The sequence below is a fragment of the Haemaphysalis longicornis genome, unplaced genomic scaffold (genome assembly GCF_048455015.1).
Source record: "Haemaphysalis longicornis isolate Haplotype H1 unplaced genomic scaffold, Haemaphysalis longicornis Haplotype H1 scaffold_10, whole genome shotgun sequence".
NCBI classification, from domain to species: domain Eukaryota; kingdom Metazoa; phylum Arthropoda; class Arachnida; order Ixodida; family Ixodidae; genus Haemaphysalis; species Haemaphysalis longicornis.
In genome coordinates, this window is record NW_027526204.1 from 133,778,392 (window position 1) to 133,805,396 (window position 27,005).

Here is a 27,005-nt window from a genome sequence, read left to right on the forward strand (position 1 = left end):
TTACTTGCCGGGTGTAAAAGAGCCAGCCTGCCCGCCATGTTCGTAGTAGAACCTGTCGCCGAACTTGAGTTTCGCGAACATTGGGGCGATGAGGCAGGTGAAGGTGGGCCCCACCACATGTGAACCACTCTCCGCCAGGCCGGCCGAGAATAGGTCTACATCTCTTACATCCCTGGAAAAAAGAGATGTCACAGTCATGGGAGGAGACGGTGGGTTTTTGAAGACCTCCTGGTGAAAGACGCGGCATGACAAAGCAAAGAAACGAAAAAAAAAATCGATCTTTACAGTCCTCTTTTGGGGATATCTGAGCCGTATGAAAGTCGAGACGCCGGAATCATCGATAAATCATTTACGGGTGCTACGGGATTAAAAGCGTTTTCACGGACAGTTCGCCCGTAATATCTTATGCCGTCGCACAGAACCGATTGCCGGCGGTGTGCTGATAAAGTTCAGTGAGCTAGTATTAAAAGTACGCGTATTTGTGGCATATTCGTCACCGCAGTAACAGTTATGTAACGGAGTACCCTTTACTGCTGAGGAACACTTCTCTGGTATTATTTCTTTTCCTGCAAGGCAGTTGGAATGTAACAGAGCACCCTTTACAGGCGAATAACTGTTCCTCATCAATCGGAGCAATTTCCAACGTGCTATGTGCTCCGAAGTAGCTTCGCGGACTCATGAAAGGACCGCGAGACCTCTGGTGTCCACGAACCCCCATTTGAGAATCGCAGTGTTAGAAAGAAATAATTATCACCCCATGAAAATCGTCAGTTCCACTTTCCGCTGCTTTGATGACGGAGGGCTCGGTTGAGAGGAGGAACACCTGACTGACATCAATTTAGTATAAAGTGGCGAAGTGTCACAACACTCACTTGTAAAGTCTTTCGAAGACGTCCACTGCATCCGTGGGCATGAGCTGTTCCAAATCCCGGAATGATTCAATACGGACACCGGGCACGCAGTGTTCGACGAAGTCGGCGTAGCTGCGCAGTCCGTGGTCCCTCCCCCGCTGTACGTCGAACGCGAACAGATCCACACCAAAAGGCTTGGGGCCGTTCGCAAACCGGAACAGATGGCGGGTCACCTCGGGATCGCCGTACCTGCTCCGAGTCGTGAGCCCAAGGGGCTTTAATGCGCGTCGAAACACTGGTCTTTCGAGCTAGCTGAACCTACAGCTAAGCTAGGAGGCGCACCCGAGGGGAAAACGACGAATTGGTTAACATAGAAAACTGGGCGTGTTGGTACATAATTTGGGCAAAACAGCGTAAAAAAAAAAGACAACTCTTTTTTACGCTGTTTAACCAATTAGGAGGGCACCGCAACCTACGATAGGTGGATGTTTCATAGACGGAGCATATGTAAGCAAACCTCGGCTGGCATTCTGGCGTTAATTTTTTGTGTCTCTCTTTTGATGTCGGTATTTCGGCTTCTATTCGTTGAAGACGATTTCTGCACAAGGATACTGAAGTCCCCAGAAAACACTGCCACCAGCACCGTGGTTATGAAGACATAGGCAAAACAGGTTTTCCAACTCCTAGAATCGGTAGTATGGTTCATGCGTGACAGCATTGTTAAGCAAAAAGGAGATGTTTAGCCCACTTAAGGCAAAAACCGAGCACTTGTCGATAACACTCAAATGGTCGGCTCCACTGGAGACTGCAGGGGTGACATTCTCTGATCGCGCCTGATTTGAGACCGATAGTTTGTGAGCGTGCGTGAGCTGTTTAGAGTAACTGCTGTCTCTTTTCAAGTTTCGGCATTTTCCTTGACTTCGGCACCTAGTTTCTTCGTGAACTGCGCTGTCTGCCATGCCGGGCCGGGAAACTAAAGAGAGGACCCACCTCAACGTGCGCTGCGCTATTTTTTGCGTAGCTTGAAATAATTTGATGAATAAAAATGATCGCTTAGCTTGAAATAATACGTAATGCTTACGCATTAGCAGTCCGCTATCGACCCGCAGTGTACGTTTCGTATACCTTACCGTTTATCCATACCAACGTAGTGTGCTATACATCGCCTGCGCCTCAAGGTAGCCTACACCAAACGCTTTCTTAACAAAATCGGTCTGGTGGCATCACCTATGTGTCCCCTTTGCGGTGTACGAGAGGACACTGAACACCTCTCCTTGTCCACGTTTCAACTCGGCGCGAATGACAGTGCGAAGTTTACTACGGGCGAGAAATTTCAGCATGAAGAACTTCATAGGCCCCTGGAACAGCAAAGACAGTGGGGTGCGGGGTTTTAAAGATCTTGAGCGTTTTTTTAGAGACTGTGGACTCGGCTCCAGCTTGTGACTGCCTCTGTCACTCTTTCGTTTTTTTTGTGTGTGTATGTGTGTTTCGTGTGTCCGTCTGACGAATTTCCTTTCGCTTTATCGGTTCTTATCTGTATTATTCGTGTTAGAATTTAACCCTCATTACATGTTCACCAACCATATGAACTAGCAAACACAACGTTATACATGGCTGACCTTTTCGGTCTCATTAAAGAATTCTCTCGTTCTGTCCTAAAAACTGGTAATGGTCTATGCAGTTTTGCACTTTTACAGGGCCAGAATGAGACCTCCAGAAATAAGCCGTACGCACGTCACGCGAAAGCGACAGCTCTTGACGCAGTGAGCTTACCGGCCAAACTTCTGCACTGGCTCATTCAGCCTTTTTGTGATGAAAGCGTCGGGAAATCCAGCGTTGTAGAAGGCGAAAGGGTGGAAGAACTGGTACCGCAAAGGTACATCCCCCGGCAGCTTGCTGCACGTAAGAACGAAACAGGAAGGCTTAATTTTTGGGTGCGTGAACTCTGAACTTGTATTTTAAATGGCCTCTGGGCCTAGTCAGCTTATATTTACAAGATATGGGCCTCGTGCATCCGTGAATCACTTTTAATCACTTCATATCCTGCCACAATTTCTTGAGCCGCTCAGTTTGACTAACAAATGGCGCTTGTTGGCACTCACTCACTCACTCACTCACTCACTCACTCACTCACTCACTCACTCACTCACTCACTCGCTCGCTCGCTCGCTCACTCACTCACTCACTCACTCACTCACTCACTCACTCACTCACTCACTCACTCACTCACTCACTCACTCTCACTCACTCTCACTCACTCACTCACTCACTCACTCACTCACTCACTCACTCACTCACTCACTCACTCACTCGCTCACTCGCTCACTCGCTCGCTCGCTCGCTCGCTCGCTCACTCACTCACTCACTCACTCACTCACTCACTCACTCACTCACTCACTCACTCTTCTTGGCAGGCCTTGCAAGAAATAAAAATTCCCCCGCATTTCCCCGAGGGGGAGAATGTGAAAGTGCGAATGCACGGTTGTCGGCCCGCTTGCGGCGCTTGCGCTCGGCCCCCGCAGCCCAACGCCTCGCCGCCTTCTCTTCCATCTCTTCCATCGGGTTTGTAGTATCACGTGTACACCACGCAGTTATCAAGCCGCTATAACGCCGCTGAGTCGCCAACGCACGCCGCTGACGACGTAGTTTGAGTGCGTTAAAGATATAATGCGCGTTCTGACGCCGATATCAGCGTCGCGTCCGTGGCTTATTCGGTAGAGCGTCGGGCTGCGGCCCGCAAAGTCCTCGGATCGAAACCTGGCGCCGGATGCTGTTTCTTCTTTAAAGAGCACTGCGGACGCCGCCGCCGCCGACGCCGGCGGTGGATGGTTTGGGGTCGCTTATAAAGAGCATTCGCTCTTAAAATGTTTCTCTTCCTCTCTATAAAAGAATTCGCCTTCTAAAAAAAGAGAGCGAGCTCAGAGCTCCAACTGCATAACACGTTACAAAATTTGCAAGCTGAGCGACAATTTTTTCGTGCCCGCAGGCGCGAGTAATTGATGTCCAAGACGTTAAATGATAGATGATACAGCTTACACATCCGGGTCCCTGCCCACCAGTGCATGGCCCAAGCGGAATGCGGCGGTGGTAAACTCGTTGACGACGGTGGCGTCGACGCTAGGGTTGTACTTTGTGTAGCCGTCGCGCCGAGGCCGCAGCTGCTCTCGTTTCATCACTTCGGGCCCAAGGATTTCCTCGAGGAGCTCGTTGTAGACTATATGCTGCAAACGTGCTTCCACGATGCGCCTGCATTCCAAGTTCAAGAAAGAGAGATTTTGGAGCCAGGAACCGAATTTGAAATTCAATTTATGGGGTTTAACGCGACGAAGCTAGACATGTGCTAGTAGGCGCACCTTGTGGAGGGCTCCGGATTAATTTTTACCACCTAGAGATCTTCAAAGTGTTCCGACATCTCTGCACAGCCACAAAGCAGCTCACGACGCTAAGTAACGATCTACGGCGCTAAAAATAAAAAACGAAAGAGAATAACGTTCAACACAGAGGCAGCCCAACGTCACTGATTTATCCGAAAAGTTACACGACTGCAGACGCTTGTTGGCCCTTCTATGCCAAATTATAAACGGAAGAAGTAATACAGCACGTCTGTAACTGATACGTCATCATTATCATCATCATCATCATCATCATCATCACCATATCTACGCCCACTGCAGGGCAAATGCCTCTTCCACTAATCTCCAATTACCCCGGTCCTGTGCTAACTGCGACCAATTTATCCCCGCAAACTACTGAAACTGATACGTCCGTTAGACATATCTGTTTAGACCCGTCACGCCGGAGAGTGACCACAGGTCAAATCATATTGCAGTCGACTCCCGTTAATACGAAGCCCACGATGACCGCAAAAAAAAAAAAAAAAGAAAACTTGTAATTAAAAGAACTTCCAATTAAACAGAAAACACAATGACAGCATTGCCATTAGTTCGGAACGCGTCTCCTTTCTTAATTTTGTCCTGAATCTCGACTTCCGCCGCCAGTTGGAGCGTACGACAGGGTTTGCCCTGATAGTTCAATCTTATCGCCGAATTCAAAGCGCGGAGCATGCGTCACGCAAGCTCATCACACGGAGCTGTGCGCAACGAAGAAGGTTGAGGACCTGAAAACAGATAGTGGCGCACGCTGGCGCGAGTCTCAGCTGACCTGCCGTTTTGCGACTGTGCACTGCCTGAGTTGCGATGGCGCCGACGTAGTGCTGGCGCGGTGGTGTTTCGGCGCTTGAAAATTTTGAATTTTATCGAGAGACCACGTTCACCTCCTTGCTATTTATTCGAAATAGCTTCGAATTGCTCGATGAGTTTTAACTTCGAATTATCGAGATATTACTTCTATTGAATTGCGCGTAACATTGCCGGGACTGGAAAATCAGTTCCAATTAACGGAGAGTTACAATTAGGCGACTTCGAATTATCGAGAGTCGAGTGCAAACGTTTGTCCTTTAAACTCAATTCACCGTTTCGAAAGACATTTACTTTTAATAAAATGACTCCGGAATGTGCTAACGAGTTTGCCTACATCGGTATATTACGGCGCCGACAAACAAGCATACCAGTTTTGGTGGCAGTGGCTTGTCGCTCAACAACAGAGCATGAAAAGCGTGATACTGCGGAGTGCGACGTCATAAACTGTGTAAGCTGGTGAAGCATGCTTGAGCGTTTTTCTAGAATTACTGAAGTGCTATGCAAGCAGCGTGATCGCGGTTTCTTTTTTAATGTTCAAACGGTCGCTTCGCTATTTCCTGAATGGTGTTGGCCTATAGGTGCAGGTGTCGGCTGGATTTGTATTTATATTCAACGTGTTCAACTTCGTGTTGAACAACATCATGCCCTTAAACACGGCTTGTATGATCATCACGTTATTTGTTGAAAAACTGATCGCTCGTGAAAAAGTTCGGAGTAAATTCGGCTCTGGGCCTTGCCTGGTAACTTGGAAGAGACGCTCGTCATCCCAATGCGGATTGATCAGCGCCAGATTCCTTGCTATCCGGTTGTGTTCCCGAAACCAGGTGATGTGCATAGATAGGATTCCAAAGTTTTGGTTGCCCCTGCGGTCCCCTGTGGAAGCGAAAAGAAACAGAAAAATGAGATAAGCGAACGATTCCCTCGCGTTTTAGGGAAGTAAAACTACGATACGCGTCGACTGTACATAGTACAGAGGACGAAACGTGGCAATCGTGCGCAATAATCGTTGATTAAAGGGACCCTGCAACACTTTTTTCGACTTTTTTTAAAACCTTAAATGCTTGCAGAACGTAGTCACCCAACACACCCAGTACTTAGATTAGGGAGTCGCAAAGTAACTCAGCCCAAATTACTGATTTATGCCCATCAGATAACTTGGAAACTCGCTCAAAAGAGTTTCCTCTCTTTCCAAGTCTTGACGTTCTTCGACGGCCCGAATTACGTCACTGAGGCCATGAGCGGCTGTTGGCCGGTTTTCCTTCAGTTGCTGCAATGAATGCTTTTCGATAGTGACTTTACAAGTAAAGCTACAAGAGCAAAACAGAAAGGGAAGTCGTGTCTGCAGCGACGAGCAAATCACACAGTGCCGCTCCGTGTTGGCGATAACTGTAGCTTTCGCAGTGTTTCGAAACGCGAAGGAAAGGTGAAAGCGTTTTTCGAAAGTGTTGCCGGGTCCCTTTAAACGACGGTCTGAAGCTGCCCATCATTTCATAGTCAGCTGTCGTCGTCATCTGCCAATCACCCTAGGAGGATTGAAGTTGTGAGGTCACTGCGGTAATTCCGCCCGCGACATCCCGTTCCAACTTCCCAGGCAGATACGACCCCGGCAATTACTGTGCGCACCCAACGTTGTCTACTTTTCTCGTGCTCGTTTCTTGTGACCCGACTTCTTTAGGTCCTACAAGTGTTACATCGCTCAACACAGGATACAGGCTTTTCACCGGATTTGTGCAACCTTCATTTGGTGTTCGCGTAATGAGCCACTGCGTCGCAATAACCTTTTTCTTCCGATTGTGCGAGGGGACTTGGGATTGTTTATCTTTTTGTTTGCCAGCTTGTTTCTCGTCTATTCTATTTTCGAGAAGTTCAACAACCTTTTAAATGCGGAGCATTTCTTAGGCTCGCGATGTCACTCGTCGATGTTGTCGGCGCCGTCCACACGCTCACTGCGCATGCGCATCGCGTCGAGGCGCAGGTGCGCGTCTCTCCCCCGTACCCTCCTCGCTCTCAACAACAGGTGCAGCGGTGCGGGAGGAGCGCGTGTACCAGGCGCTGGCGGCCTCCTCCTTCTTTTGCATTTTGCTGCTGTTGCTTCTGTTTGGCGAGTTGTCCCGCACCTTTTGGAGATCACTGTTTCTCTCGGAGATGACCATCGCGAGCGCTTCGTTGGAGTTCGTTCAGAGAGCCTTGGAATTGTTACCTTCAAAGTTCTTGTGGTACGTGCGCGCTGTTCTTCTTTTGCGTGCGTGTTGTGCATGGTGTGCGAAGGCGCAGCGTACTGTTGGAATTTTCTAGTTGTGCAGCCTCGAGAAGATCGAGACCAGGGTCTTTAATTTCATTTCCAGGACAAAGAAGCAGGCCAAGATCAGCGATTTTTTTTTTCACGGAAATAAAGCGTCCTGTTGCGTCGTGAGTGCGGAATTAGTTGTCATTCATGAATGCGACGATCGGTAAGGGATCGTCCGCCATAGGTGAGGTCTGAGAGCCCATATTTTTTATATCGAATTTTTCATATATCGAACTGTTTCGCGATCCCCTTGGAGTTCGATATATCCGTGTTCGACTGTAATTCGCTTGACCAACCACCTGGCTGGTGGTTCCCTCTTTTGAACGCCTGTGTGTGTTTGCCTAAATTTTGATGCGTTTGTGCTTCTGCTAACTTCAGTGTATTCTTTTGTTTGCTTGACTATGTAGTCCTCGTAGTAGCACGTCTGAGCGTATTCTCCCATGTAATAAAGAAAAGAAAATCTACTGATTCGCATTTTGCGCTCATCTCACTAATCTGAGGAGCGGGTGAGTGTCGCGACTTCCGCCATGACTGTCTGTCGCGACTTTCACCATGACTGTCATCAACGTTAACAGAACAGAAGATCCTTGCTCTTTAATTCCCCCTTAACGTTACTAAGGATCAAATGAATCAGCCGTGAACAGCTTACGATGAGCCCGTAACTTCTCATTCGCCAATCACTCTGAGTGGGCATGCGGGAATTTTACGAGAGTTTTTTTGTGTGTGTGACGTACACCAAACGTCGGGGTCACGAAAGATCCCTGTGAAAGCGACATACACATTTTCGCTGAGAAGCATGCGAACGAGACGGTTTCACTTACCGGATTCGAAGCAGAGCTGATGCTCTTTTTGTTTGCTGCACTGGTCTATATCGGGGTGTCGGCTGGCGGGCAGCAGTCTTGATCCCCCGACCACTTGTTCTCTCAAAAGCCCTGCAATTTCAATTCGGGCTTTTGAGCCGACTCTTCAGAAATTTCCCCTTCCGTGTACCCCGAGAACACCGGTAGCACTATTAATGGTGTAATTAACTTGGTATACAGGTCAGCCAACATAAACTAATCCTAGACAGACAACAAAATATGACGTCACACAGTCAGCGCGTCGTCGCATTTCTGTTGTCTGCTGTAGCATTAGTTTCTGTAGGCTTACCCGGGAACCAAGTTAAATAAGAACCAACCAGTTCAGATTCTGCCTGCGCTGGCAGTTACATGATGACCGCAGGTACATATTTTCCCAACTGACAACACTTAATTGGTTACACTGGTAGTTTTTGCTTTCATCAAGAAATTAAGTAATTTATGCAATATTTCACGCACAAGAACGTGAACACTAAAACAACTATACCGGAGACTGTAAGAGCGAAGGGGGGGGGGGGATATTTCCTTCATTATGATGTCGTCTTACTTATGCGAAGATGATAAAATGAAGAGCGAGAGAATACACGTTTTTCTCTCTCTGTTCCATTCATCATCTTAACATAAGTAAGATAACGTTATGCTAGCCATTTTATATTCTCAAGGTTGAGCATTTCACTAAGGTGGTCATTTTAATTATATTAGTCCGCCTGAAAGTCAGGACTAGTTACTTTGCATAACTGTTACATTGTTATGCGATAGAGTAATACCGCAAGAACAGAAATAACGCCGGAAAGCGTGAACCTAGAAGCGAAACTGTTTGCTGATCTGATCTAGCGGAAACCTTTATATGCACCCCACACATAAGAAAGGGAACAAATTAAACGTGAAGTAAAAGGATAGTTAGCAAAAGTTATGGTACGTTTAGGCTAAACAACACCTGCTTTCAATGGGAGCATTCGTACAAACGGCAAGCGCTGGTATTTGTTAGGGGGAGTAAATGATTAAACCGCTTCTTAGGGAATCGTGACATCCCATTTGAGCCGAATTATAGTGAACAAGTGGAACCGCCATGGAGTGGAAGGGTGGTACAAGTTCCGTCTTGTCGCCTCTTCCATACTCACACGTCCGTTCTTTTCTGATGTTTCAGTCAGCGTAACTGGGCGAGGCGGGTATGGACGAGGTTTCAGCATATGCAAGCACACACAGGCATTAGAAAATACTATGGGTTTGCCCTGCTAATGCTATCGCTTTAAAGGAAAGGCGACGTCATGATGCGTTGACGGGCGGCACTGTTGTTGGCCAAGATAGCGCACGTCTTGCGGTCCATACCCTTTTGAAGAAAGCGAAGCCTTCTCGTCTGGACTTCGCTTATGCCGTAGATCGGTGAGCCGTCGATATACGAGGTCAAAGCGTTCACTTGTTCCCTGGGTCCTGCGGAAAGACGAACGTTTTATTTTAATTGGTGTCTAGATGGCGCCAAGGTGTACGAGAAAAATGCCGTCTGCGCGGCTGCGTAAACGAGGAGAAGTTCCAATTTTGACTTTAACAGCCCAGACTTCTCGCTAAGACTGCATATTCAAAAATTCCTTGCTTCGTTGTTCTTCAAGCTACTGCATACTGTTTAAGGATTACTGGAGCGAAGCTTTTTGAATATGGTGAACTGAACTTCGTGAATTTCAAACACGGATGAAACTTGTACTTCATCAACTAGAGCTGACGACTGCTGGGGAGTAGTTACTAGCACCACGCGCCGGGTACATTTCACCCACCCAGCTTGCAGGTGAGGCACGGGGCGGCGCGCCTGAAGTTCATGCAGGTGTTGTTGAACTGGGCGTAAAAAGGATCTTGCTCCGGAATGTCGATCCTGTAGCACTCTGGGTCGGAGGACTGGGTCGGGTCGCAGCACTTGTACGTGTCGCGTCCTGCGTGGATAACGCAATCAATAGTCACCAACAAATTTACCAAAGAAAGTTGAGAGAAGAAATTTACCAACCTAACGAAAGTTGAGAGAAACGCGAAAGCTTTTTGTAACATCAAAAACTGCGTGAAAAGTGCGTCAAAATCTTCGCCAAAAGTGCGTCCAACCTTCGCTCAAAACGCGTATATAGTCGGTGGTCAAACCGTCAAAAACAGAGAACGAACCAATGCGAGCATTTTTCGCGCACTAAGCACCTACGACCTACGCACCTACGAACGATCTAAATGTATACCGATACGTGGTTTACGGAATATAGGTACTATATACTATTGTACTCCTTCTTCATGGATGGTGCGTGTATTGTCTTATTTGGAAGCGTTCCTTTTTCGCGATTTTCAAGCACCCGTTTTGACACAATGCAAGCCCGGTTTCATCACGCGCCGTGTGTCCGGAGATCTTATCAGAGCTTTTCGGGCGACCAACCGGTCTATGGGTAAACGGATTAGTTTTTTTGACAGGACGCCGTCGGCCCCATTAAGAAAGCTTTCGCTTTAAAACAAACGAACAAAGAAATGCCTCGATTGTAGATATATCATTGCTGATATAAGGTAATGGTATCGTTCTCTAAACAAATGAAATCTGCTTCAGCGTTCACTCTCAATGTTGGCACCGCTCGTGGTTCATATAATCTCACTCAAACGCATTGCAAGATAATTATTTACTTCCTTATAGAAGTACATAAAACGCCGTTACGGCTAGCCCTTTTTTCTCCAGGGCTTCTGGCACTCCTAATTATGTTCAAATCACGTGACGTGCTCTGTCTGACTAAGGCTGAAAGCTACCGCGGCATGCGTATCTTCGAATTCACCCAAAACACTTTCTGGTCGTAGGATGGATACGCGGTTGAAAATGGATACGTTGTTTTGTTGCAAGCGCGAAAACGATCTGTTACTCACAGTTGTATTCACTGGGAAATGTCCTAACATTCAGTTTTATGAGGTGGAGTGAATACTACAAATCTTTGCCCTTGCTGAACGCCAAATACTAAATGGTTACAGTTCGGTTAGTTCCGAAGTGTTTCGTATATAGCTTGTATGGGAGGAGAAGATCACAAGCTGCCGGAGCGTTTTCGATTCCTTTTCCGCGGCTCATTACAAGGTTCTCCTGTGCGTACATCATCGTCATCATGATAATCACGGATTACACGGGCCTTGGTGTCACTTCTCTGTGACTCCGGCCTGAACAAAACCCTTTGAACTGTTGCCATAACTTTACTACTGTGCGCGGGCTGTGTGCGTGTTGCTATGCCTGTCAGTTTCTGCGTACTTATTTGCGTTCCTTAGTGTTTGTACGAGTTTTTGTGCCTTTGCTTCCTTTCCCTTTCTGTCCAGAGCAGGAATAAGGACTCCTAAATGTTCTTTTTTTTTTGCGAGAGATTGCCCTACGGCATAAAAAAGACTTTTCATATGTACAACACAGCACCCGTAATGCGCCAAAAATCCAAGAAGAGACCGGTGCTGGGGCCCCCATATCCAGCGCTTCAGATATGGGGTCTCCCAGGATGGAGCCCTGTGCCTCGGAGGGGTTGCGCTCGGGCGTTTCTGAGACCTGGGCAAGTCCACAGCAAGTGTTCGACGTCAGCATCTGACGCAGGAAGCACAGAGAAGGGACAAGTGTCCGCCAACGGCGCGTGGCAACGGACAGGGCAAGCGTGGGTAACTTCTGGGGATAACGCCACCCCAACCCGAAACCTCCGCAACACGACATCCTCCCAACAAGCGAGCCCACTGAGAGGTCAGTTCCATGCGGTGGAAGTAAGGCACGCATTGTGCGATGGAGGGTTTACTTTTCCACGTGCAGTTATTCTGTGGTAGTTACTAGAAGAATTGGTAGTGGCCGTGGGATGTCTCTGTGGCAGGCGCTATCCGCCGTTCCTCCAACCATTTCTTTCATGGGATGTTCTATAGTTCAATCTCTGCCGCCGGAGTTCTTAAAATTTTACACCTCCCGCAGTCAGTTAGTGGTCTTTCTCTGCTTCTAGTCCCGTCCCTCACTATTCGCTTTGTTATCACGGTATCGTTCATTTGAATCATATGCGTACCTAAGTTTTGGAAAAACTCGGGGCCTTCTGCGTCGATCACCAGTGCAGAGCTGATGTCGTGAGCCACAAACTGTCCGAAGCGCTGCATCATCCTCGACATCCGCTCGTCGGAGGCGAAACCTTGAGGGTGGGCCGTGTAAGAGACCAGGCGAGCGCTGGGCAGGGGCTCGCCGCTCCTTCTCGAGACCCTCGGGGAGCTCACACCTAGAGCGGGAGCGATGGACGATTAAAGTAAGTGTTAGGTAATGATGACTAACCTCTTGATGTTAGCTGGTTAACAACACAGATGGTTACAGCTACAACCAATTACGTCTCAGCCTCAATCAATTTACCTCTGAGGCGGACTTTCGGTTTGTTAGGATTGAGGCTTGGGCAAGTTGGTTCATGGTCTTGAAGGAGGGGAACAGCGCAAAATTGGACGAGCACGATAAGAAGGAAACGACAACATGGCGCTGACTTACAACAGTTTAGTTGGTGGTAAGGGACACTACCTTGTTAGTCTTGATTTTCTTTCTATTTTTTGACTGTGAGGCTATACAGGTGCGCGAACGTCGAAAAATAAACTGTTGTAAGTCAGCGCTGTGTTGTCGTTTCCTTCTTCTCGTGCTTGTCCAATTTTGCGCTGTTCCCCTCCTCTAAGGTCTTTCGGTTTGGAATGAAACTTGCGCTTCGTTTTGCAGCTGTTTTTGGTCGAGCACTGTGGAGTATATCCGGCATTGGACTGTTACGCCTGGAAACACCGAGCAGTTTTCTGTGTTCGAATTAGGTTTCGGCAATTGCATCTCGAGTTTATTCATCAGGTTTGTTTTCGTCTATTGCGCCAAGTTTTGCAGTGAAGCAATAATTCGACGAAGTTACTTGGTCGGAAGGTGAAAAGTTGTGTATCTTTCAACATCCAGATGTCGTTTCAAAAAAGGAAGTTATGCCTAACGTCACGGTGGTTCTTGCGTAGGTTGCAAGACTCCGGCATCATCGGTGAAGTTATCACGCTGACATAGGTTCAGCGAAATGGAAGTGAGTCAGATTTACAAGATTAGGAAGCTTAAGCGCAGCACGAGAACGAGATTTTTTTGTTCGATAGTGCTAAGCTGTGTCTAACAGAGAAATAAAATCACTCACAAGTGTAAATTACTGTATTTTCATTTAGGTTCTCGCAACGTGGGAAGTGTACAGCCCACTTAGGAAGGGAAATTGAATTCTTCATATAATTTATTCCTTGTGTTAGCTTTACTGCACAATACAATCAGAACTACGCTGTGTTAAAAGAAAGAAGGTTTATTGCATAGGAAACACTGCAAATGTCTTGCCAAAACTGGCAAAGGAAATGAAAGCAGCCGCGCGTGCGCAGCCAATCGCGGAAGTCCGAATTCATGACTGAATCCATCACTTTATGTAGACTGGGCTGCAGGCTTACGTAACTTCCGTGGCATTACAAGAGGCTGTCTTGCACAGTGTAGAACAATTAGTACTACCCGCATAATACGGAAGAAATGGTGATGTTTCTACGGGATAGCATAATTCCGATACTGCGAGGTGTTGCTGTCAATACAGATAATATTGCCGAAAGATCGCTAACAACATATAGCATCCATCGCCCACAATTAAGAATGAGCTTCCTTCTAATCACAGACAGGACTTTTTAAAAACTCGAAGAAGGAAACAACGGATTGCAGGTTTAGTTTTTATAGTGAAACAAAGTGCGTGGAGGCGCACAGTCATCACCCGTGTTCCCACTCTTCACCAAATGCGCCAAAGGAGGTTCAGCCCGGAATTATTATTATATTGTCATTTTTTTTTTTTTTTTTTGCTTTAAGGCGTACCGTCGCTGTAGATCTGAGGCAGCATTCGTCGCATGCAAGCGCCCGCAGCGCCCCACTCCGGGTTCTCCAAGTTGTTGCACGTGCCGTCGGCTTCTCTGTAAGGTTTTTTGGCGTCGCACCGCTTCGGTTTTCGTTCCCGGCAGAGCTCCGCTACACAGGCCATCTTCGTAGCGGCTACCTTCACAACCTTGTCAATCTCCTTCGTGGCATTCTCGGAGGGCCTGCAATCACAGGGAAATGGTGCACGTAGCCTCAAAGGGACCATGAAGACCACACAGAATTGTGCTTTATACAAAAAACTGCATTCACCTAGCGACAGTGCTAATTTTAGCTCAAACTTCTAACAGCTGTTATAGGTTTTGAGGAAAAGAGATAAAGCAGCATTCATTCACCAGCCATTTCTTGCCTCATTTTTACGACGGCACAGGGACTTGTTTATGTGTTTGGCCGCCAACGACTGAACCCGCTGCCAAAAACCGTGATTGAACGTTTGTAGTGGTGCCTCTAGTAACGTTTGATCGTAAAAGCTAGTTCCTTCAAGTTAAACGAGGAGGAGGAGGAGGAGGAGGAGGAGGAGGAGGAGGAGGAGGAGGAGGAAAATGTTTATTACGACGCAACACGAAGCGTCAAGAATGTCCCGGGCCAGGTTTACTAACACCAACTGGTCCGTCAGCTAATTCGAGGTTAGCCAAGTCCGCCATTTTGAAGGAAGCCGTGTTTATCCTCAATGGGGTATTGAAATGGAATGTATGCCACTTTCGCACCGTATAATCGAAGCATTTATAAAACGTTCGACGTGCTTGGGCATTACCCGCGTTCACGGGGTGAAACGTCGCTATAATTTCTTGTTCCCAACCTTGATTTTCGGTTCCGGCTGGCTTCCTCAAGGCGTAGAGCGAGGTTGACCCTTCTCTGAGATTCGACCGATGATCCGTCGAACATGGCTGGCCTTGTGGCAAAGGGGCAAGTCGTCGCTGTTGTTGGCTTGATCGACGCATCTGTAAGCAGCAAACAACGTGAACGCAAGGAAGGAAGGAATAATGGTAAAAGAAAGGCAGGAATTGGGAAAGGGGGACAATAGGGAAAAAGAAGGTGAAGGTAAGGGCAGAGCGTAAAGAGGTGTGCCCAACGTTGCGGCACCATAGACGATGGAGTTCGGTGACTTCGTAAAGAGTAGTGTTTTGTGCTGAAGTCTTCTGTACAAAGCGTCGTTTCTAGAAAGCACAGCAGCGATTTTGTCGGTAAAGAAGAGGAGGAGGGATGCCTTTAGTGATGAAGAGAAGTCAGCCTGGCAGCGAGCTTGGCTTGCTACTCCATATTAACATGAGATGGGCGAAAGTGAAAGGGAGAGAAGACACAAGAACTCATACAAACACTAAGAAACGCAAATAAGTACGCAGAAACTGACAGACACAGCAACACGCACACATCCCGCGCACAGTAGTAAAGTTATGGCAATGCTTCAAAGGGTTTTGTTCAGGCCGGAGTCACGGAGAAGTGACACCAAGGCCCGTGTGCTCCGTGTTGCCACGGCAGTTGATTGTCATGGACCGATGACGTCGCTAAGTGTCAGTGGTGCATCAGCACGCAGTCCCGACGTTTTCTTCATGCTGTGTTTGGGTCTGGACTAGTTGGCAACGGTAATCTATGACTTCGTGTAGCAAAAAAAAAAAAAAAAAAACGGACAAGGACACAAGGAGGCGACGGGCACGAGCGCTGACTTCCAACTGAGATTTATTGGTAAATGTGTGAAGGCTGATGCTTTTTCCGCCCCGAGGAAATTGATAAGCCTGTGCGGCAATAATGACCGCGCAGCTCGCCGGCAGCCAGTGCGTGACAATCAGCACAAGAATTCGTTCGGGGCATGCGTGGGAAACGTTGTGTACGCTATTCCCCTAAAGTGTTAGAAAGTATATGTCGGGCAAAGAGGTCGTTGCCTGTACTACCACCTGCGCGAACACGACTACAACGTACATAAGGTTGTCAAGGGCAACTTGTGCATTCATTGCCACGATTGCGATTCTACGCCCCTCTTTCAGAGGTGTGCCGTCATTGCTCGACACGCCAATCAGACGACTAGGGAAATAATTGAGGCGGCCGAAATAGCACGCCTTGGGGATGTTGCAACCCGGTGGGCCGCACCTAGCCAAGCTCCGTCGCCTCCGGCATACGCGTGTTAGCGTGGTGTAAAGCAAGCGGCCAGCCGCTGTTGCAGCCGCGAAGAAGTCCAGAAGCTGTAGGCTAACGTAACTGTTTACTTCATCGCGAGAGGTGAGCCGAAGCCAAAGAACAACGCCCCGACGGGTGAGGCAACAGTACAGGACTCGAGCAGAGTGACAGCATGGATTCACTGCTCAAACAGGAATGGGTTATAGCGCTTGCAAGGGTCGTATTTATACCCAAAAGCGTTAATGGTCGAAACAGCGTTCCTTCTAGATTTGTGCACACGCTACGAATGTCACAGACACACACAACGCTCTTTCCAGAGTTCGTGAGCAGTCGGTAGCATCGGCGCACGTTGAGTCCGAGAGAGGGGAGAGAGGACTCCGCTGCGATCGCGGTGCCTATGTGTCCTTGGGCGCGTCTCGACGTGTCGACGATGGGGCTTGTTTGGAAGGCGCACGTAGTGGCTTCGCCGCACAGCCGAGGAGTGCTGAAAGAAAGCCCGTCGGCGGGCCCATACGTAACAGGGACCATTGCGTGTCCGCGCCGTCGATGGCCTTGCATGCCTGATATGGACATTGGCTATCTGAAAAGAGGGTGGGTTCCACGTTAGTCAATGCCTCGTTCGCTTTCTTTCGACGTCACATGTTCACGCGATTATTTTTGTGTTCAGACTTTATGATACCTTGTTTCGGTTATTTTCTTTGTTGTGTACGATAATGTCCCACTCTCGTGTTGAAATTTGCGCATTCTTCAATGAAGCTCAGCTGGAAGTTAGCACTTGGGCCCGTTGCCTCCTTTATTCCTTGTCCATATTTTGCGCTACACGAAGTCATGGATTCTCTTCATGGTTAGCCATGGAGTGTCAAAACGGGGACACACACACACAGTACACGTTCTATGTCCACACGAACCACGCAAGAGTGACAGTGAGGGGAGGAAACTCGGCTCGTCTTGTGCAAGTAGTGGTGGGCAAAAGCGACATTGAGGCAAATGCGGTGAACAATTGCTTCGTCGCGCTTTGCCTGGCCACGCGGTAGTCGGAAGGTGCAGGTAGGATCAATTCTATACAATGGCTGACAAGGTTTTGATCTTTCCGTCCATTGGATTGTTGTAAGGGCCGCGCGGCAGCTAGTACGCAAGCGTCGCCGCATGACGCCGTGATAATGGAATCGAGATGACGACGCTAGATGGATTGTGGGCTGCGTAGGCTATTTCGTCAGCCGCCACATTTTAAATCACCCCACAATGTCCAGGTAGCCACTGTAGCACGACGTCGTGAAGCAAGCTGGTAGCACGTGTATGCAGAGAGTGTGTGTCGTGGGCCAGTTCTTCCTGCGGAAACTAGGCTAGTTGTTGAAGCGCCGTCCGCGAATCTGTGAAAATCACCCACACAAGAGCTTCTTGCCGAAGGACGTACTACAATGTAAAGCGCAGAGCAGGAATTTCTGAGGTCATCGACGTTGTTTTGTGGCTTAACATGCACGCAATTGTGGTCCGCATTCATGAAACCGAGATTCCGATCGCCGGTGATGGGGCCGTCACCGATGCATCGGTGTAAATATGCTTGTAGTTAGGGTAGCAATTCTAAATGTGCCCTAGAGTGAAGTACTTTAGGGCTGGAATCGGAAACCTAGATTTACTGCTGATGCCCGGTATATTGGGGTGGCAGGGGGAGTACATCCAGGGCGGGAGATGAAGCCGCCAGGGTAGTTCTGACACAAGTGTGGTAGTGTCTTGCACCTGTAAACTTATACCTTGCTAGATGGTCTGTGTGGAGGGATCCATCGAGCCGAGAAATTCGTTGCCCGGATTGGCCACTATACTCTACGCTTATTGAGGAGCTCGAGGGTAATTTTGAATCGTACAGCGACCTAATAAACGCCATGACGCGGGCGTGAGGGTCCTGTACGAACTAAACTGCAAATGTTGGCCCATAGATTTCCATCGGATTTGAATAAATATGAAAACATAGCCAAATTCTCGCACAAACAAGTGTTGCAATATTTCTCAGATTTGTAGTATAACACTCTTTTGACTACCGCTGTTCCATAATTGGATATCTGTGTTATATATTTTCTGAAAATTATGCTTTGAATGACCTCCAGGAAATGGTATACTCATCTTGTTGTATGTTTCTTGTGTTTTTTTTTGGGGGGGGGGGAGTATTGTGAATTTTTGAAAATGTGTTAACCATTTGTTTGTTTTATGCTTACAATGCTATTCTGTTATGTTCAAGTCTAAACTTGTATTTTTATTTATTTATTTATTTTTATTTAGCCGCAACCACTTTTTTACATGCGTGGTAGCGCTTGACGACAGCGCTGGAGATTTTTTTTTTTTTTCTAAAGCCACTGCGCGTGCCAGGGACACTCGGCGAGCGTTCGCATTTTCTTTGTATTTTTTCCCCTGCAATACTGAACTTACGGCTAATACAACAGCTCCACTTTAAACCAAGAAAAGCATGTTTGGGTTCGTGATGGATTTGAACCCAAGTCTCCAGAGAAGGTTTCAAGGGGGGACCACTGTTATAACTAGGCACTTTCCGGGGGTGGGAACAAGAGTTGGTCAGGTGCGCGCCGTGTAACAGGTAAACGTGACACGCGGATATGACTGGTGTACGCGGAAAAGAGGTGTGATTGTGGGGACTCTGCCGCGCGAATGTCGAGAAAACTGGTTTTCAGAGTGCCTTATGTCAAAAGACAAAGAAACGGAAGCGAATATTTGGACGCAAACGCGATGTAGCAGTAAAGGGCTCTTTCATAATCGCTGGGCCTACTCCTTCGAGGCGCGTAAGCAGTCTTAGGTTCCCGAGGACTTTTTCTTATTAACAAAAGGCTGCGCATAGATGACACCGTTTGTTGATTGCGGGCATCTGACGGGCATCGTTTTCCCAGCAAGTGGGACGCATGTAAGTGCGTAGTGAACATAATCATGATCAGCCTATCTACGCGCACTGCAGGGCAAAGACCTCTCCCATAGATCTCCAATTATCCCGGTCCTGTGCTAACTTCGACCAATTTATTTCCCCAAACTTCTTGATCTCATATGCCCATCTAACTTTCTGCCTCCCACTTCCACGCTTCCTTTATCTAAGGATCCACTCTGTTACCCTTAATGACCAGTAGTTATCTTGCCTCCGCATTACATGCCCTGCCCACGTACATTTCTTCGTCTTAATTTCTACTAGTATGTCCTCAGCACGCGTTTATTCCCTGACCCACTCCGCTCTATTCTTGTCCCTAAAGGAGAGCGAACATAAACGCTTTTTCATACAGTTGTCACATACCGTGTCCCCGGTAATGAGTCGGGTTCCAGGCATTGCGGACAGGATGAGGCTTGCTGCTTGTCGACTCCCGGAGAAGCGATGGTGGCCACGTGAAGTCGAATTTCTCAGAGTCGAACGCTACGGTGGATGCTTGTGCTGACGTCACAGCTACGATGCAGCACACACCAATCCACAATGCTGTGCGCCTGCTGAATTATGTTTGTTAAACGCTTGCACCGGAGCGAAAAGACAGTCGGAAGTAAAATAAAGGATCACGTCAAAGGAACGAACCCTAAAAAAAAATCCCGGGCCATCTCCATTAACGTGAAACCTGGGGAGGGGAGAAGCATGCAGTGTATGAGTGTATTATTGGCGCCTTGGCGTTTTTGCCAACGGAAATGAAACCGTTGTGGATAGAGGTATACAGCTTTGCTGCAAAAGTCTCGCGTATTTGAAGCACGAAGCGTTCTAGGCCGAGGCGTAAACGAGTGTCCCGGTGTTTCAGTAGCGTGGCTACATGAGACGACGGTTACGACGACGACTTCAGACGCCGCAAGCATGAGCCCCTAAGGGGCTTCGCCCCTAAAAAGGAAGCCATAAAAGATCTAATTCTCAGATTCACTATGGTATAAGAACCTTCTTGGAGTGACTTCTGTTATCCAAGTGGTTTTCTCGCAGTGATGGGCAGTTATTAGATGAAACACTACTTGTGTTTTTGAAGCATGCAGTTCTGTAGTAATTACTCTTTATTGCTTTGCAAAACAAAGCAAAAATTACAGTTCAGCGCGCCTGGCGTTTGCCTATTCCTACTTTCATATGCTCGATGTGTGTTTGCTCGAGCAGTTAAAAGTTAGTCGGTTCAGTGTATTTCCCCTAAGGCAAGGCACGCTCAATTGTCATCTTAGAGTGTCGCTTTTTTGTGTAGAATTTAATGGGGCCGTTGCGGCCTTGCTTTGTTCCCATTGAAAGCCAGTTGGCAGCGCAGATGCAACAGGCGTTATCTTTCTTTTATTCGGCCATGTGATAAACGCAGATAACGCTAAAATGGCAGCACGTGTTTGAAGCTATCCACTCTTCGAATTTTAGATGCACCGTGCTCCTGACGTAAAATACAGTCGAACCTCGTTATAACGGAGTAGTGTGGGGGCAGTAAATTAGTTCGTTGTGTCCGATATTCGTTGTATGTAAACGCAGAGGTAAAAATCGGCTCTAATAAATCGGCAGTCTGGCTCGCGCTACAATCCTAGACAAAAAACACATTGTTCTAGGCTTCGAACCCACTATAAACAAGGTAATCCTTGTCTGTCTCCTTGGGGCATTTAAAGGGTCCATGAAGACAAAATACAACTTTGGTTAACTTTAAATAGTTAGGCTTCAGTACCTCACTCAGCTCGTGGCCAGGAAAGACGGTTTTTAACCGATAAAAACCCAAGAAATACTTAAGAACTTTCAAATTTTGCGCCACAGTGACGTGTTACCGGCGCGAGTGACGTCACATGGGCCAGCACTAAAAACATAATTTTCAGTGGGTTAACTGCATGTTAACATTCAAGTGATTTGATCAAACGGAACTAGTGGCCCCACTACAGCCGTCCAGTCATGTGTCCGGGCGACTGATTAGTTCGGCCGTCATCAATCGCCCAAACAAGATTCTGTGACGTCATTGAAAAGTTGCCGGAAACTTGCTAGCGAATCGCTACTGCTCCACACGTTTTCTTTAAAATCTCCGTTATTTTTTAGAAGTTTCCGATAAAATCGGTATCATTGTTACCAGGACAAAGCAGCCTTTCTAATGAACCAAACTTGTATTTTGTCTTTATGGCTCGTTTAATACTAAACAGACCGGAAAGTGAGGTCGTGAAATTACAACAGAACAACGCTAGTTCGGGAAAACAGGCCTAGATTCTTTACTTGAATGGGGATGCGGCCTTCGCCTGGCGGCTTTTCACAGTCTGAGCGGAATGAAGTTTTTCGCAGTGTCCACGCAATAAAGGGCCTTTTCTACTTGTACGGTTATTCAAGCTACTAAAAAATGGTTGTTTTGTCCCACTTTTATTACATTTTACTTATAATATTCTACCTGTCCAGTTTTCAGCCTCGCGGAAACCAAATATTTCTTCGTTAAGCCGATATAGCGCGGCTCTCCAGGTTTCGGTTTCGTTATAAAAAGGATAGGTGTCATTGAAATGAAGCGTCACCAAACTTCGTATTTAGTTCGCTACATCCGATAATTCGCTATATCAGTGTTCGCTATAAAGAGGTTCAACTGTAAAACAATAAACGCTAGCGGTTACAATTTCCTGTACATAAGTTGGTCGTCTGTTTTCTAGACGCCAATGTGCATAATAAGCAGAAATATCCCCGCAATCAATGTTCCTTTATCTACTTATAAATACAGAGTCCGGGGGTGGGGACTTTGGCAACAAACATTGAGGCAGCAGATTATCAGGTGGTGATAAAGCTATTTTGCATAAGCTGCTAATCGAAGGCAAGTCTTCATTTAGTAGAAGGGGCGGACGGTAGGGGTTATGGTTTGAAGCTACGCGTTGTCTATGAAGCACGCCGGATTGGAGGGCTCCAGATTACCTTAGACCACCTGGGCGTATTTATCGTGCGCATAAATCTTGACACGCCACCGCTTCCGTTTTGCGCTTCCAGCAGAAAAATGGCCTTCGCTACCGAGATAAAATTTGCGTCCTTGGGCTCACCAGCGCAATGCCTTAACAACTGAGCCACCCTGGCGGTCGAATGCCTGATGAAAAAAAAACTGATAAAAGGCTCTGATAAAAGGCTGGATAGCGCATTACGCTCATAAATCGGCTTCGGTCTATTAGAAACCAATCGAAAAGTTTGGCGCATGCTTGCAAGCGCTGCCACATTGGCGTATGTTATGACGCTCATTTATTCGAACCCACATTACAAGCTTGGGTGCACAGGCGTGCTGCTACTATTATCGTTTAATAAAGAGGGGTCACGTATACACTTCTAGAAATAAACAATGATAAGTTCTTCACATATTGCCATTTTCGATACTCACCGTTCGGGTTGCATCGTGGTGGAAGCTTAGTGTTCACTACCCGGGAGACACACCAACTGAGATGCGTGGTGCGTGGCTAGAGAAAAAAATAAATAAAATGACAGTGGTTACAGAGTTGCGCAGAAGGCACCACATGTGGCGAAGCTAGTTTCCCTCTTCCTCGCTATTCCCTTTTTCTACCCCGCGAATTCTTTTGACTCGGATGTGGTCGCTTGGAGAGTTCAGTGACCCTTTTTTGCATGTGATCAGGTACAGAGCAACGGGCTCCCAAGCTCTGCGTTTGGCGTACTCACCGAACCATGACCGAACAGGCGGGATAAAGGGTGGGGGCGATACGTTGGTGGAAGAGCAGGAAGTATTAATATAGAGGCCATACAGATGTCTGCACAAGTGGCAATAAACTTAGAAACGTGAATTGCCTTTTGCCCCCTTTTGTAATGGCAGGCGATGGAATAGGCATTTGGCATCTCCGTTTGGCGACAGGCACGGTTGGCGGGAAACTCGAGCGTTGAAGAGCGTTTGATAAAATTATCGGGCTCTTTTCGAGTTCACGCCAAGTTGATTACGGGGATAGCGCTGTTTCACACGAACAAACGTACAGATGCACTCCACTCCCTCTTCTTCACACCAAAGAGTTGTTGTTGTAATCCTTTATTTCAAAGGGAAGGCCATGCGGCCATAATAAGGGAAGAGGGGGAATAGGCAGGGAGGAGTAGCCGAGTAGCACAAATGGTGGGTCCTTGAACGCCTTAGAAGGGATCACTGCCGTCAGCAGAGCCAGGCTAGGGTTACTGGGATTATGTCAACTTTTAGGACCGGGGTCAAAGAGAGAGAAGCGCCGATAAGACAGTGTTACTGGCAGGGTAATCACATAAAGCGCGAAATGTTTAGCAAAAAATTAAAGCCGTTCCACTCAACGTGGAAGGTGTCGCAAGTGCAGATCAGTGATTCGTCATAAAGGGTTGTGGCGCCGTTATCCACCCATTACACTCTTCGCCGCCCTGCCTTACGGGTCAGTCAAAGAAAAAGTAATAGCCTCGTATCAGATATATAAGCGCATAGTCGCATTTTCAGTTTTTCGCGCCGACATCATAACCCACGTTGAAATATTCCGGGGCTGCGTTTCACAGCTGCGCGGTCTTCGTCTTTGTCACACAGGTGGCCTACGGCGTCTTCCTCAGATACATCACCGTGATCTGCGTTTTTCGTCTCAATGAATACCATAGGATTCATCGCCTTGCAGGGTGACTCCATGTCATAAAGGAACGTTATTGTGGCGCTCGGCCGGCAACGCGACAAACATCAAGGGCCCGGCGATACGACACCTCATAGTGTGTTTCGTTCGTGTGCGTGCGCTTGTTTGGCACCCTTTCATCGTGTTTGCCTCCCCCCCCCCCTAATTAGTATTCACGTTCATCTTCGTGTAAGGAATTTTGTTGTCGCTAGAGTTGTTGTCACGGATCATTGTTCCTCAGTCGCATTCATTTTTCTGCAAATGAGTCGGTCCCAACCACCAGGACCCATCCCTTATCATGATAAAACGTGTACACTTATAGTTAGTTATTATATATACGTACTTTTATGCCGGATATTAGCACTGTTTTTTTTTTTTGCATATCTAGGGTTAAATTGTCGCGCTATGTGCCGCTGTATTTTACGTCGCAGTAATATTGAGGCGCTTCCGGAAAGGGAAACGCACTTCCTTTCGGATTGCGCGGTGTCGTGTCATGCGAATTGTATTCGTGCCCAAAGAGAACAAAAGCAGCACTATCCGTAAGGAACAGCGCCCTGCATGAACTGCCATTTTTTAACGGCAAAGCTGTTTAGCAATTGGTTGATTCCGGCGTTTCACAAAACTCAGTAGAATAGTGTATAAAGAAAAGAAATCACCGGCAGCGGTAGGATACGAAACTGTGCCTGGTAGACCAACGGAGTTAAAGCCAGCCGTCTTACCCACTCGGCTACACCCGCGAGGTAGCACTCGAGGTTCAAACGGCTTACTCACTCGGCTTTGACTGTGGGGACAGGAATCACGCCACCTGATCAAAACAAAACACGTGATAGGGAGGAGGTGGAGGAGAAAACTTCATTCCAGCAAGTGGTCAGAGAAGCGTGGTGGCCACCGGCGTAAGGCTGGTGGCGACTTCGGTGGCTCTTTTGACCAGGGCTTCTTGTGTAGTAGGGTACACGTCGCACCTGCGGGCGCCTGGTTTGAGTGTGCGCGTTCCGTTGATTAGTTATGCTTCTTCGATTTGCTTATTCTTCGGCGTTACAGCAACACAGATGTAGTAAAGGTCATTGCGGCTGCGAGAAAAGAACGGCTGCGAAGAAGAAGCAAAGCGGCTGCAATCGTGGACTTAACCGTCGCTAAGGTCGAGAACGTTGCGCACGGTCTCGCTACCTTCAAGTCTTACGAATTAGAGTGAGCTTAGTTCTTTTTTTTTTCTTCTTATATACTTCAATATCTGTTCAGAACTTTGCTCTATCGTTTCAGTCCTTCTCTACCCCCCTCCCCTGTACTGGGTTCTATGTAGGGGATTTTCCTGCCGAGCTCTCTAATATCTCCAGCGCATTTCTTTTTCCTTTCCCTTCCTTCGAACCACAACAAGCTCTACTAGTGCTCCCATCTCGGGCAGTGACCCGCTTGGAAGCACCTCTTCAACTAAACTACAAGAAACAATTTACAGAGTTTCTCCAGTGTCTGTGAGGAGGCGTTCGTGCACGTCCATGTTTTCTCCGTGCTGCCATAGTGTTAATATTAAGACTGCGTCTAATCTCACGGCCCCTGTGAGAATTACCTCCGGGAAATTCTTACGGCAGTTTCCATAAAAGCTGGCTGGCCTAAAATTCGCTGAATAATATTACCTCCCTACGTAACCTAACAAAACCCAACCTAACGTAACCCAACCTACCGTATTATAACCTACCCAAATCCATCCCAACTGCAGCAATCCAAGCCTCACCCAGCCCAACGACACAGAATACAATTTATAATTAACTTAATCCAACCTATTATAGAAGTCCTGTGCCTCGATCTTCTGATATATTAATAACCAGGATAAAGAAGCGTTAACAATACCACCATGAGCGAAAACTTCAAAAATTTCGAATGCTAAAAAAATAAAAAAACTTCGGCTATTCTGGACTCTAACCTATAACACAGCGCCACAGGAGCAGCTGTAGGCAATAATTTTTAGGGAATTAACAATTGTCCCATAAAATCTCCTGGGGGCGTGCTTAGCCAATCAAAGGCGACTGTCGTGAGAAATTCCTGACGGGAATTCTCACGGTTGCCGGAATAATAGCCACTACCTAATATTAACACTAGTTAATAGAGCTGCACGTCGAGCTCGAGTGGTGACGTTGTCAGGAACGTCAGCTTCCGCGCGCCTCACCAAGGATGAGCGGTCAAACTGAGTGCCTCAGCTGTTTTGTTTGGCTAGCACGTGAAGCGGAGGGCAATAGTACAATAGAGCGGCGTTGGCTCGACAACTTGGTTTAGCAATGTTCGTCCAGGAAAAGTTAAAGACGATAGTCTTTCTTGGGCTACTTAAACCCAGAAATTTTGGTCTGTCTGTCAGTCTGTCTGTCTGTCTATCTGTAACTCGATTCAGCCACCCGGCCAAAGTAAACTGCTTACTGCGCAATACTCTTATATACTCACAGCCAAATGCAAACGTCTAAGCCTGGTTTATATGTTCATACTTGTCAACTTTGTTGAAGAAGAACAAGGCATTACGAAAATATAAGACCCTTTATTAAAAAATACATGGAGGCTTGGTTTTTCGATAAAAAATGATATTCTACATCTACTGAAGGAAACCGCCGCATCCTGGCGGCATATGAAAAATCACGCGGTAACAGCAACGAAAGGTTCCACTAGCTGGGTTCCACGTTCTGCTTGGAACGCACGTGGAGCACGGCCCGGACGCGGTTCTATGAACCTTGTAGTCGGCCGCCTCCATTCACGCGCTACTCCGCCGTACTGCAGCGCTGGCATGGAGGAACCCGGCCTGTAGCAGTGGAACGCGGTAAATTCAAATCGCCTTGCGCAAACCTTTAGTGTTTTTACCTTGAAATGAGCGCGACGGTACAGAAACAGCAGGAGAGGTGAGCGGGAAAGCAAAGGGGAGGGGCATTTCCTTGGCAAATGTCTACAAAGGCTATCGTCTTTTGACGACATCTGCAACGAAAGAAGCAGATACGCGGCCATTTTTTTTCTTTGAATTCCGAATAGTCTGCCTAATTATGTTTTCAACAAATACATCGCTGATTTAAATTTTTAACACTTTCGTTTTGGGCAATCGCCTGTGTGAGTATGCGAACCTTTTCTCGAGACAATCAACAAAACAATCATTGGAGCGTGGGAGCGTGACGCGTGCGTTGGAATCGGTATTGCATGGCGCAGCACTGAATCCGCGAGCCCTCACCCGACCACCCGACCTCGACAAGGATCGACATATCGTTCCGCCGCACCACCAGCCGTGCCGTCCACGCCGTCCAT

General features: G+C 47.4%; 1 protein-coding gene across 1 annotated transcript; it reads right to left on the minus strand.

Annotated features, from left to right (window-relative positions):
• LOC144160113 (chorion peroxidase-like) lies at positions 1-27,005 on the minus strand. Its single transcript, XM_077691719.1, has 10 exons — positions 26,932-27,005; positions 14,034-14,254; positions 12,214-12,417; positions 9,964-10,116; positions 9,524-9,625; positions 5,788-5,923; positions 3,888-4,097; positions 2,625-2,747; positions 873-1,100; positions 1-172 (listed from the first exon to the last, which is right to left on the minus strand). Exons 1-10 carry the CDS (start codon positions 27,003-27,005, stop codon positions 1-3), a joined length of 1,623 nt encoding a protein of 540 aa, XP_077547845.1.